Source organism: Sinocyclocheilus rhinocerous, unplaced genomic scaffold (genome assembly GCF_001515625.1).
Source record: "Sinocyclocheilus rhinocerous isolate Xijiao unplaced genomic scaffold, SAMN03320098_v1.1 scaffold1413, whole genome shotgun sequence".
Taxonomy (NCBI): domain Eukaryota; kingdom Metazoa; phylum Chordata; class Actinopteri; order Cypriniformes; family Cyprinidae; genus Sinocyclocheilus; species Sinocyclocheilus rhinocerous.
Genome location: NW_015639297.1, coordinates 1,087,759 through 1,101,222, shown reverse-complemented (window position 1 = coordinate 1,101,222; position 13,464 = coordinate 1,087,759). Strand labels below are relative to the sequence as shown.

Below are 13,464 nucleotides of genomic sequence, written 5' to 3'. Positions count from 1 at the left end.
TACTAATCAAAAATTAAGTTTTGATATATTTACAGCAGGAAATTTACTAAATATCTTCATGGAACATGATCTTTACTTAATATCCTAATGATTTTTGGCATAAAAGAAAAATTGATAATTTTTACCCATGCAATGTATTTTTGGCTATTGCTACAAATACACCCATGCTACTTATGACTGGTTTTGTGGTCCAGGGTCATATCTATATATATGTGTGTGTGTGTGTGTGTGTGTGTGTGACTTCTGTTTTTATCTATACTTTTTTTTAAAAATTTTTTATAAATATGCTGAATAATTACAATTATTTCAGGTATTTGCTGTTTTTCCAGATGGCAGGAGGAATCATCTTCTCTTATGATGAGCTGTTTGATCCAGACTATGCCAGCCTCCATCCCCTCGTCTGTCACCTGTGTCATGAGCAATACCACCAACCATGTCTTCTGGACTGCTACCACATCATCTGTGCCAGTTGTCTGCATGGCAGGGCCAATGACAATCGCCTCAATTGTCCCCTCTGTGGGTAAGTACAAAAATCAAATAGGAAAAGTGTACATGCATTACGCTTGACCAATTAAAGCAGCATATTTGCTCCATGTGAAGATTTGTTGTTATAAAAAAAATTACTAAAAACCATTTTTATTAAACCAAAAGTTAAATAAGGACAATGTAGACACTGAAAAAAACTCCCAGTTGCTTTATTGAGATCTCAGTACACAACAGGAACCTTTACCTCAAGGATTTTGGGGGTGAGGAAGTGGAAATCGTGACAAAAGCATTCAGTCAGAACCAGCCACAGCAGACTGAAGCCAAGTTCCTCTATAATGGTTACATTTGGGTCTCCACTTATTCTAGTTTTCTTCAAGCTGGATGTTGGGTTAATTCCAAAACGTATCTAGTGCCAAACCTGAACTCCTGTAATCTTTCTTCGTACAACCCACCCATTATAGTTTTGTATACATAACTGTCAAGTCTTCTGTTCTGAAGAGTTGTCCAAGGTTTTGATGACAAACATATGTTCTTCCGATGGTTTGATTCATTTCTTGGTGTTCACTTTTAAAATTAAAGGTTCCAAAAGGGGGTTTTGAAGTGATGCAATAGAAGCGCCATTTCCCCAAAGAAACTTTCTGTTAACAGTTCTTAGAATTTTTCCCCACTATACAGAACTTTATGTGTAATGGAAATGTTCCATGATCAATGCCGATAAGGAGGCTTTATTTTGTTGAATTAGATTAATGCACAAATTCATGCAACATGCAACTAGCAGCTATCCTCTTAAGAGCAGCACAGGGCAGTTAGCATTAGGACAGCTGCAGAACGTCCACAGTGTTCTGATTTTAGCCCCATAACAAGCACTCCACATGGTGGGCTCTCCGATCACATCACAGCATTGTCATTTGATAAAAACAAGCATCTTGGCAAAGGTGTACAGTGCATTGATCCCACAGCTTATAACAATTACACACAATCTGGTGCTGACCTATTTCATCTTGTTTAGAAGTGACTCAGAGATCTGCTCTTTTTATTTGCTTCTTTACAATTTACAGAGAAAATCAGGAGACTGGTGGTGAAACGAATTAGTGATAGATGATAGATGATATATCGACCAGGGAAATTAATCAGACAATATTTGGACATTTTGCATAATCAGCTGAGTCATTTCCAAAAATCAACAGTCGGTTAGATCAGTTGAACCTTGAGTAAATATTGTGTAAAATGAGGATTTATTTACATTTTTGTTCATCTTACTTGCTATCATTAAATTATATAAAACGTTTTGGTCAGTAAGACTATGTAATGTTTTTGGAAAAAAAGTCTGTTATGCTCAACAAAGCTACATTTATTTTATCTAATCATCAAAACTTTAAACAGTTTACTTTCAATATATATATAGGCTATATATATACATATACAGTGGGTACGGAAAGTATTCAGACCCCCTTAAATTTTTCACTCTTTGTTATATTGCAGCCATTTGCTAAAATCATTTAAGTTAAATTTTTTTCCTCATTAATGTACACACAGCACCCCATATTGACAGAAAAACACAGAATTGTTGACATCTTTGCAGATTTATTAAAAAAGAAAAACTGAAAAATGCTCAGTATTTAGTAGAAGCACCCTTTTGATCTAATACAGCCATGAGTCTTTTTGGGAAAGATCCAACAAGTTTTTCACACCTGGATTTGGGAATCCTCTGCCATTCCTCCTTGCAGATCCTCTCCAGTTCTATCAGGTTGGATGGTAAACGTTGGTGGACAGCCATTTTTAGGTCTCTCCAGAGATGCTCAACTGGGTTTAAGTCAGGGCTCTGGCTGGCCCATTCAAGAACAGTCACAGAGTTGTTGTGAAGCCACTCCTTCGTTATTTTAGCTGTGTGCTTAGGGTCATTGTCTTGTTGGAAGGTAAACCTTAGTTCCAGTCTGAGGTCCTGAGCACTCTGGAGAAGGTTTTCGTCCAGGATATCCCTGTACTTGGCCGCATTCATCTTTCCCTCGATTGCAACCAGTCGTCCTGTCCCTGCAGCTGAAAAACACCCTACACTGAAAAAAATGTTTCATTCATCCAATTAAAAAATTTTTTTGGTAATGATTCACATCTATATTTTTTTAACTTGAGCCAATGAAAAATAAATAACTTGCCCGTAGGGCAAAAATAAATAAATAATAAATAAAAAATTGAAAAACAAATAACTTGCCCTTAGGGCAAGTTATTTACAGTGGGTACGGAAAGTATTCAGACCCCCTTAAATTTTTCACTCTTTGTTGTATTGCAGCCATTTGCTAAAATCATTTAAGTTAATTTTTTTTCCTCATTAATGTACACATAGCACCCCATATTGACAGAAAAACACAGATTTGTTGACATTTTTGCAGATTTATTAAAAAAGAAAAACTGAAATATCACATGGTCCTAAGTATTCAGACCCTTTGCTGTGACACTCATATATTTAACTCAGGTGCTGTCCATTTGTTCTGATCATCCTTGAGATGGTTCTACACCTTCATTTGAGTCCAGCTGTGTTTGATTATACTGATTGGACTTGATTAGGAAAGCCACACACCTGTCTATATAAGACCTTACAGCTCACAGTGCATGTCAGAGCAAATGAGAATCATGAGGTCAAAGGAACTGCCTGAAGAGCTCAGAGACAGAATTGTGGCAAGGCACAGATCTGGCCAAGGTTACAAAAAAATTTCTGTTGCACTTAAGGTTCCTAAGAGCACAGTGGCCTCCATAATCCTTAAATGGAAGACGTTTGGGATGACCAGAACCCTTCCTAGAGCTGGCCGTCTGGCCAAACTGAGCTATCGGGGGAGAAGAGCCTTGGTGAGAGAGGTAAAGAAGAACCCAAAGATCACTGTGGCTGAGCTCCAGAGATGCAGTCGGGAGATGGGAGAAAGTTGTAGAAAGTCAACCATCACTGCAGCCCTCCACCAGTCGGGGCTTTATGGCAGAGTGGCCCGACGGAAGCCTCTCCTCAGTTCAAGACACATGAAAGCCCGCATGGAGTTTGCTAAAAAAACACCTGAAGGACTCCAAGATGGTGAGAAATAAGATTCTCTGGTCTGATGAGACCAAGATAGAACTTTTTGGCCTTAATTCTAAGTGGTATGTGTGGAGAAAACCAGGCACCTGTCCAATACAGTCCCAACAGTGAAGCATGGTGGTGGCAGCATCATGCTGTGGGGGTGTTTTTCAGCTGCAGGGACAGGACGACTGGTTGCAATCGAGGGAAAGATGAATGCGGCCAAGTACAGGGATATCCTGGGCGAAAACCTTCTCCAGAGTGCTCAGGACCTCATACTGGGCCGAAGGTTTACCTTCCAATAAGACAATGACCCTAAGCACACAGCTAAAATAACGAAGGAGTGGCTTCACAACGACTCTGTGACTGTTCTTGAATGGCCCAGCCAGATCCCTGACTTAAACCCAATTGAGCATCTCTGGAGAGACCTAAAAATGGCTGTCCACCAACGTTTACCATCCAACCTGACAGAACTGGAGAGGATCTGCAAGGAGGAATGGCAGAGGATCGCCAAATCCAGGTGTGAAAAACTTGTTGGATCTTTCCCAAAAAGACTCATGGCTGTATTAGATCAAATGGGTGCTTCTACTAAATACTGAGCATTTTTCAGTTTTTCTTTTTTAATAAATCTGCAAAGATGTCAACAATTCTGTGTTTTTCTATATATATGGGGTGCTGTGTGTACATTAATGAGGAAAAAAAATTAACTTAAATGATTTTAGCAAATGGCTGCAATATAACAAAGAGTGAAAAATTTAAGGGGGTCTGAATACTTTCCGTACCCACTGTATATATATATATATATATATGAAGACTTCGTTTTTTTAAAAGTTATCATGTTTTTATTGTGTTTTATTGTGTTAATATATTTAATATATTTGTTGACAACTAACTAAGTAAGTCTGGATGGTTGCCCACTATATTGGTCTCATTAACGTCTGCCGATCCAACTACTGTACAAAAAACAATATGTTGTATAGCTTGTTGTAACTCTAGCTCTAACTTCTCACTGCTATATTTATCCACTGTTGCCCACTGCAAGCTTGCATTTGTGTCATCTAAGTAGCCTGGCTTTACAAGACCAGAGTAATGGTGCCAGCAGTGTGTGGTTCAGTGGGTAAAAGCAGTGCTTCATTCAGCACTGCAGTCTATTACCACATCCTAACACAATAGAAATGCTGCAGTGCTGTTCCAAAATGAGGAACTTTTTTATTGTTTAGATTCTATTATATTATAGGCTGTTTGTTTGTATGCGAGTGTGGCGGTGTAATCTTTCTCAGTTTAGTGTGAGTGTGGGATCTTGTTCTGCAGATAATGAACTTTTGTACTTTGCAGCTCCACACACTCCCTCATGCAGTGTAATCTAGGAATTCACCACTTTGATGCTGTTACTGGCACAGAAAAGCTGATTATAATGAAAACAAGATAAATTAGTAGATTGATGGAGAGGCAGGATGTACATTTTTGTGTCAGTGTGTCATACAGTGGAGTCCAAAAGTCTGAGAACACGATGAACACATTTGTTTTCCTTTTACCCTAAAAAGTTTTAGAATTTTGAAAATGTATTACAAAGAAAGGTTATTAAATAACAAAAGATTCTGGACTATTTCTAGGTCATTAGTTATATGTCAACAAATTTGTGACCATGACATTTATACCCTATTTTATTACTGTAATATATATATATATAAAATCAAAAGTACTTGTAATTCACATTCACACAAAGATTGCACAGTTTTAAAGTACACAAATTCACATTATTTCTTATTTATATACGATATTTCTTATTTACATGTAATGCAGGCATTCCCAAACTTTTGTCATCTAAACATCTTTCACCTAATATATTTACTTGATGTATACCCTGAGATTTAAAAATAAATATTTAAGTCCTATCACATTTGCATGTTTATTCTCAGTTGGTTAATGGTCACATGACATGCAGGTAAACAAATTAAATATTTTATTTTTTAGTGCTTTATTTTGATTGATGTTATTCTAAAATGACCTATTTTAATTTTCCATTTTTATTATTTAATTAATTATTAGCTTTTCGTTAAACTCATGAAACGTAATGTTTAATGCACTTCATGTTATTAATTACAATGAATGGAATATATTTTCTTACTCTTTGTATTTTTATATCAATATGGTATGAGATTATCATATTTAAATCAATGTGATAAATGACTTAAAGGTAAAATGTAATCTAAAAGTATTCTCATTACATTACCTAAAATGTGTAATGTAATGGATTACTTTACTACAATTTTTGTCATGTAATTTGAAATCAGTAACGGACTACAATTTCTAAGTAATGTACTATATGTATAAAATGTAGAATTAATTTATTTATTGCACAATTACTGAGCGGAGTTGATGTGTAAATTTTTAAGATGAATTAAATGGTTAAATTAATCAAATTAAGTAAAAAAATATATAATAGGTGGCTATTAGATATTCAAATATGTTAACAAATTTAATAAGCATTCATTTATATGTTTCTTTGCAGATACCCCTCAGTCGTGATGGGAACAAATGCACTTCCCCCAGAGGACCGTTTGCTCAAGTTCCTGGTGGATAATTCGACAGACAGTGTAGTACAGTGTGCTAACTGTGATGTGGAGTGCAAAGCACAGGTGCCTGAACAATACATGCACTTCATTTATTGTGAGGCATCAGCAGTAATAGTAACGGCACATCTTTTTGACTGTATGAGCATGTGCATATGTGCACAGGATGCCGGGGCCATGTATTACTGTAACACCTGCAGCCAGCCACTGTGTGGAGAGTGCAGAGAGCTCACACACAAAGCCAGGATGTTTTCCCAGCATGATATTGTGTCCCTGGCCAAACGCACCAAAGAGGGCCACCGCAAGTGCTGTGAGTTTTTTCCATCATCTTTCCTCTAATACATATAGATTATTTTTGCCATCTAACTCTCATATAAAGGTAATCTTTAAAAGAATAGTTCACCCAAAAATGGAAATGTGCTTAAGATTTTTCACTCCCTCATGCAATCTAAAATGTAGATGAGTTTGTTTTTTCATTGGAACAGATTTGGAGAAATGACAGTGAATGGGTGCCATCAGAATAATCCACAAGTAATCCACAGGACTTCAGTCCATCGATGTCTTGTAAAGCAAAAAGCTGTGTGTTTGTAATAAACAAATTAAAGCTAAAATACAAGCTAAAATACTCATCTACACCTACACAGAGAAAATTTTCAGCAAATTTACATTTTGTTTAGTGAAATAACGTTAATAATGTTAAGTGTAGTATTTAGCAGATCTCAAAGTGAATATCCATTTTTCATATAGTTCATTATTATGCTATGATGGCTAAATTTACTTTTGGCGTTTCAAATTATTAATTTTAGTTAATTTGCTTAGACAAAATGGTATGGAATTTTAATATTGATATGTTTATAATTTATTTGTTATCGGCAGTTAACCAGAAAATAATTATTGGCTTATCAGTATAATTTCTTTCCCATAATTATTATTAAATTAATTAAAAAATGCATATATCATAGATTTATGTGTGTAAAGACAAAATAAATTCTTCCTCTGATGTTTTGCATTTTTACATCAGCGCTCCATGAAGAGCTGTACATCATGTTTTCGACAGAGAAAAAGTCCATGCTGTGCATCAAGTGTTTCAGAGACATGCAAATGTAAGACTTTTGCATTTGAATTATAAAAGAACAAAATATAAATGAAATGAATGTGATTATGATGAATATTTAACTTCATGATATAGTGAGGATCGCGCTCACTGCATTGATATTGAGACTGCATACGGGCAGGGATGTGAAATACTGGATCAAGCTGTTCTGGTAAGTAAGTAAAAAAGTAAGTATGGATAGTTCCAGAAACTGCAAAATAATCTTATAAACTTTAAATCATTAACTGAAATGTGTATAATACCCATATCATCTTATACTCCTTACATTACAGTACGTGTACACTCCATTCTGTACATAAAAAAAAAAAAGAATTGATACTTTTATTTAGCAAGGATATAAAATTGATCAAATGTGACAGTAAATAATTTTTAATTTTTATATTCATTAAAAAAATTGAATTGTGTTTTTTTTACAAAAATATTAAGCGGTACAACTTGTTTTGACGTTGATAATAATAAGAAATATTTCTTGAGCAGCAAATCAGCATGTTAGAATGATTTCTGAAGGATCATGTGGCAATGAAGACTGGAGTAATGATGCTGAAAATTAAGCTTTGCTATCACAGGAATATATATTTTAAAATATATACACATTTTTAAAGTTATTTTAAACTGTAATAATAATTTCACAATATTGCTGATTTTACTGTATTTTTTAACAAATACATGTAACCTTGGTGTATGTAAGAAACTTTTATCAGAAACATGAAACATTTTACCATAGTGTATTGTGTATATTGAAGATTATAATGCATGTCATTTTTTGAACACAGCTGAAACTCTTTTAAGGTGAACTAAAAGAGTTCTAGAAGCTGCTGGACCAACATCTGGGTCAAAGAGTACAGCCCCACTGTGGAGGGCCGACAAGTGGATACAGTTTGTACTAACCTCTTTTGCTCTGTAGGCAGTGAAGGAGCTGCAGACGTCAGCACGAGAGGCCATCGTATTGCTGAAGGCCATGCTGGGTGAAGTGCGGACAAGCGCTGAGGAGGAGGAAAGTGCTATCTGTACTCTGTTCAACAGCATGCAGGTGAGGTAACACTCCAGGAGGAGGCACACTGAGACCACAGACCAGAATAATGGGCAGCTGTGAGAGATGAAGAATTCTTTGGTCTAGATAGTGTCGTCCAAATCATATAATTTAAGGATAATGTAATTTGTGTTAAACAGGCTAAATATGTGCTCAAATCATCACTGAAAATTGCATGTTGTGGATAAAAATAGTCCAAAAGTAAAATCCATTCCTTTCTTCCAAGGAAAAACTCGCAGAGAGGAAAAAGGCCATGTTAAATGCAGCTGAAAGGTAAATATTGTCCAAACAAATCCAGTAAGTCTAAACTGTCTATCAGTACGTTTACATGGACATCAGTAATCTAATTATTTACCTTATTCTAAATAAGCCAATATTATGATTATGGTGTTTACATGAGTTGCTTTTAGAATATTCCTTTCATGTTCCCGTTTTACATGTTATAGTACATAGTTCGATTAATGGCACACGTCATTACGTCACCACGCGACGCCATCCGACGTCCCCTCTGGAATTTCACGTATAAACATATAGTTCGTCTTCGTGATGATGCCATGTACAGTTTTGGGTGTTTCATTTTTAACTTTATGAAAGCTTCAAGTGCAGTTAATTATTTGTACGTGCATACAGACGATGGCGGTGTTGAAGCTCTTTTATTTGCCGTCAAACGGTTGACCACTGCCGTGTGTGTATCCTGTCGCAAAATGCGGCGAAAAGTCCTACACGACGGTAATAATGTGATTAAGGTGTTTACCATAGACTGTATAAAAACATGTACGTAGTGTCCGTGACGTCATCCGTAGGTTTGCCAAGAGCGTTTTTGAAGCTCAAAGTGGGCGGAGGCGGCCGTCGCCATCTTGGCACTCCCGGATAATCGAAAATGGGAAAAGAGGCAGGAGCTGGTTGCTGAAACCAAGCCCACCTAGCTCGACGGTGGTGACAGCAGCAGCAATCCACCTGTCACTCAAGTGGCCACGCCCTTAATTATGCAGAACTTTAAGGCTTAATATAATTTAAACAGATGAGTTATAAAAAAAAATCCCCCCCCCCCATAGTTGTCATGAAGGGCAAAATTAGCTATATAGACCAAAATCATTTTTTGAACCAGGCTGTAAACATGTTTTTTTCTGCTGTAAAGTTGGGCATTTTAACATGGGGAGTCTATGGGATTGACTCCCTTTTGCAGCCAGCCTCTAGCGGCCAGTTGACGAATTACAGTTTAAGTCACTTCCGTGTTGGCTTCACAAGAGAGAGCGGGAGGTTGCCACTTGATGTTTACATGTCTGTTCTGCACTTCAGTAATGTACTAAAATTGGAATACTCCACATGTCTTAATTCGATTTCCGTTTACTTCGATTATGACTTTAGCCGGATTAAGGTAATCAAAAATCTCTGTTTACATGGTAGATTCTTAATCAGAGTATTGTCTTAATCGTATTAAAATCGGAGTATTGTTGTCCATGTAAACGTACTGATTTGAATAAATAAAATCGAAACAATTTTCTATTTTTCCATTTTTTTATCTTACAATTTGCCTGTGGGCTGTACCATTAGCGCGGGGGTGTGGCCGCAGACTGTTTCACAAACGCTTAACGTGGCTTAATGTATCCTACTAAAACAGTGACACTGGAGGACACACCTTATTAATAATAAACCTATAGGCGACTATTTACAGACAAGCAGAATAGCCCAGAATATGAAAGCAAATTGCGCTAAATTGCACGTTAAGTGTTTTGTACTGAAAACCTTAAGAATATACTGGGCTCAATGGACGAAGACAGTGGTATAAATTAAAAAGCCCAAACTCTGTATATTTATTAACAGAGTGTCTATTTACACTAAGTGCAAATAGCCCGCCTTGTTGGCAGAGGCTATTTACACTAGCTCCACCCACAAACGTGTGATAGCCAGCTATCAGATTCAGTGACGTAGATGGTAAAGTGTGTACCATAGACTTTTTGATGCGATCGACCCGGGTTCGAATCCGCCTTTTGCCAAACTTTTTTTTTCTCCCTTTTCAAATCTCATATCACATCGGGAAGGCATTTATTTTCAATAAAAAATAAGGAAATAATCAAAAAGTTATAAATCAAGTTATAAAAGTTTAAATCAAAAAGGTAGGTGTAGGGAGGGCTTTATTGTCCCAATAAGGTGCATCCATTTAATAATTTGAATTAAAATTTACACTCAGTACGCTATTACTGCTTACTATTTTATAATGTACTATAATACTGAGGTGCGGATAATTGCCACTATTTGCAATAAGTAGAAATAGCAGAAAATCCTGCTATTTTAACATAGTGTAAATATCTGCACTTAGTGTAAATAGCATATAGTTAAAAATACTGCTATTTTCACTTAGTGTAAATAGAATCCATTGCTATTTGCACTTAGTGTAAATAGCCTCTATCGCTATTTACACTTAGTGCAAATAGCCGCTGCCATTTATTAATACAATGTATAAATAAAGTATAGGTTACTAGGTACAGGAAAGCAGATGAGAATATACTACGCTACACGCTAAACTGTTATCCTCCCATAGGCTTAATGGAAGAAGATGGTGTAAAAGTATGGCCAAATTCGGTATACATCTTATTAATGTTGCTAACTATGTTGCCTTGCCTACTGGGAAGCAGATGTGACCGGAATATGAACGCGACACGCAAAGTCTCAAGTTAAGCGTTTTCCTCCCTTTGAAAACCATTAGCCCTATTTGAAAATGCTTAATAAGGCTTAATGCATTAAGACAGTGATTAAAAAGCAAAGCATACACCTTATTAATAAAGCATAGCCTACTATGTACACACAAGCAGAAGAGCCCAGAATATGAATGCAATGCACAAGTTTCACGTGAAGCGATTCCTCCCATAGAAAACTATCTACCATACACACACACACACACACAACCACCGGGGGACTTTCTAAAACGCTTAAAGGCACAATATGTAATTTTCGCCGCTGGAGGGCGCGTATTCAAAATAAACAAATAGACAAAGGCATAGTTTGATGACGCCGTGACTGAGTGTGGAATCATGGGAGTTGTCGTCTTCATGCCCACAGCTGATTCAATCCGACGGGACTCGGGCAGAAATCTTGTTTATGGATGAGCTAATGATTTATTAACGTAGTAGAATGAAGCAGGGTGACAGGGTGAGGCTGAAAGTCGTCGAAGCAAAACGAGGCCGTTGAACGAGCGTGACACACGGCTCGAAAGCAGCGGAGCTTTTATTATGCCACAGTCGAAACAAAGAGACAAAGGCGTAGTTTGATGACGCCGTGACTGAGTGTGGAATCATGGGAGTTGTGGTCTTCATCCCCACAGCCGATGCAATCCGACGGGACTCGTGTTCATGGATGTTCATGGATGAGCTAATGATTTATTAACTAGTACTAATTTATTTATTAGTAGAATGAAGCAGGGTGAGGCTGAAAGCCGTCGAAGTGAAACGAGGCCGCTGAACGAGCGTGACACACTGCTCGAAAGCAGCGGAGCTTTTATTATGCCACAGTCGACCGCTTCCGCTCCTTCCGGTCGTGCGTATGTGGGGGAAAAAAGCAGCTGTTTTATCATACTAGATACATTTGAAAGTTCTGTTATAATGCTACTCTGTGCGGTCGTCACCGGTATATTAAAACGCACAACATATTAAAGCGTCTTTGGTGTTTCCATCGGAAATCGAGGGGTTAGACGTCATTGGCAGGTGACACAATGACACTATGGACATGCTTCGTGTCACTAGTTAAAATAGCTTATTTCTCTGGATTTAAACATTCTTCGAAACATTTGGGATAATGTAAGTACACAAGTGAGCAAAATATATAACACTGTTCTAGTGGTTTTTGGATATTTTAATAAAAAAAATCTTACATATTGTGCCTTTAACGTGGCTTAATGCATTAACACTGTGTTTTTAAAGGACCAGTAAACACATTATTAATAAAGCATATGATGTACAGACAAGCAGGTGAGTCCCGAATTAGAACGCAACATGTTTAATTACACGTTATTAAGCGTTTTCCTCCCAAGGAAAACGTTTAACGTGACTTAATGCATTAAAACAGTTTTTAAATGACCAAACTCAATAAACATTATTAATGTAGGCTAAAGCTTTATTCATAAACACCAGCCGCGAAAATCCGTCTACATATATCTCAGGGTAATGTTTGAACTGTAAAGGCTACATTTGAAAAACATTATACAGTAATTTGCTATGCTCCGCTATGCTCAGCTGCCACTTTCCACGGCCGCGGAATAAAAATAAAATTATAATTTCTTAAGTCACAATTTAGTAAACTGAGAAAAGGAGAGAAAATGGCAATTATGAATTTATGAAGTAACTGAAAAAAAAAGAAAAAATTAATGTTTGGTTTCATTTTTGCATTTGCACCATATGGTCTGAGAATTGAATAGTGAAGCGTTACACGGACCCATAATCATAATATTGGCTTATTTAGAATAAGGTAAATAATTAGATTACTGATGTCCATGTAAACGTAGTCAGTGACAGTTTACTCACATGGCTTTGGCAGAGCACAGAGTTGTGGTGTGACGGTCTGTGTTGGAACAGCAGTTGCTTGGGTTGCGTTTCATGAGTCCAGTTATTTGTTGAGCCCCCCCCCCCCACCCCGTCCCCTTCCCATCATTGGCTGGAAGCTAGCTTGATGTCTTCCAGGAATTAAGCTATTTATGCCAGGCTGCAATCTAGGACTCAGCGTGTACATGTGTGTTTTATATCAGGGTCATGCAAGAGCAAACAAAGGTCGAAATGCTAAAATAAGAATGATTTGGGGAAATATGCAGTGTTTTTTGTGTGGAAAAGTTTATGTGTTGTGTATACATTGACCCAGAGGGTACTAATATGTTTTTATTCTTTGTTTATTAAATTTCTGACAGTCAACATGAAGAGAAGGAGAAGGCACTAAAGAAACAGCTTTCTCACTTGGCCACCCTCTTGCCCACCCTTCAGGTACTTTAAAGAGATGGTTCATCCAAAAATATAAATTCTGTCATCATTTATTCACCTTAAAGGGGTCATATGATGCGATTTAAATTTTTTCCTTTCTCTTTGGAGTGTTACATGCTCTTGGTGCATAAAGAAGATCTGTAAAGTTGCAAAGACTAAAGTCTCAAATCCAAAGAGATATTCTTTATAAAAGTTAAGAGACAACCACGCCTACCTAAAACGGCTCGTTCTAACACGCCCCCACATGTCTACGTCAC

At 37.0% G+C, this 13,464-nt stretch overlaps 1 protein-coding gene across 1 annotated transcript in view; it reads left to right on the top strand.

The window, feature by feature from the left end:
- Positions 1-13,464, top strand: part of LOC107751145 (RING finger protein 207-like) — a 36,630-nt gene that overhangs the window by 9,214 nt on the left and 13,952 nt on the right. The window contains exons 2-9 of the mRNA XM_016566770.1: positions 330-520; positions 6,039-6,165; positions 6,265-6,409; positions 7,121-7,202; positions 7,289-7,364; positions 8,118-8,243; positions 8,470-8,516; positions 13,138-13,210. Of these exons, the coding sequence (XP_016422256.1) occupies positions 330-520; positions 6,039-6,165; positions 6,265-6,409; positions 7,121-7,202; positions 7,289-7,364; positions 8,118-8,243; positions 8,470-8,516; positions 13,138-13,210 (867 nt within the window). The remainder of the gene's footprint in view (positions 1-329; positions 521-6,038; positions 6,166-6,264; positions 6,410-7,120; positions 7,203-7,288; positions 7,365-8,117; positions 8,244-8,469; positions 8,517-13,137; positions 13,211-13,464) is intronic.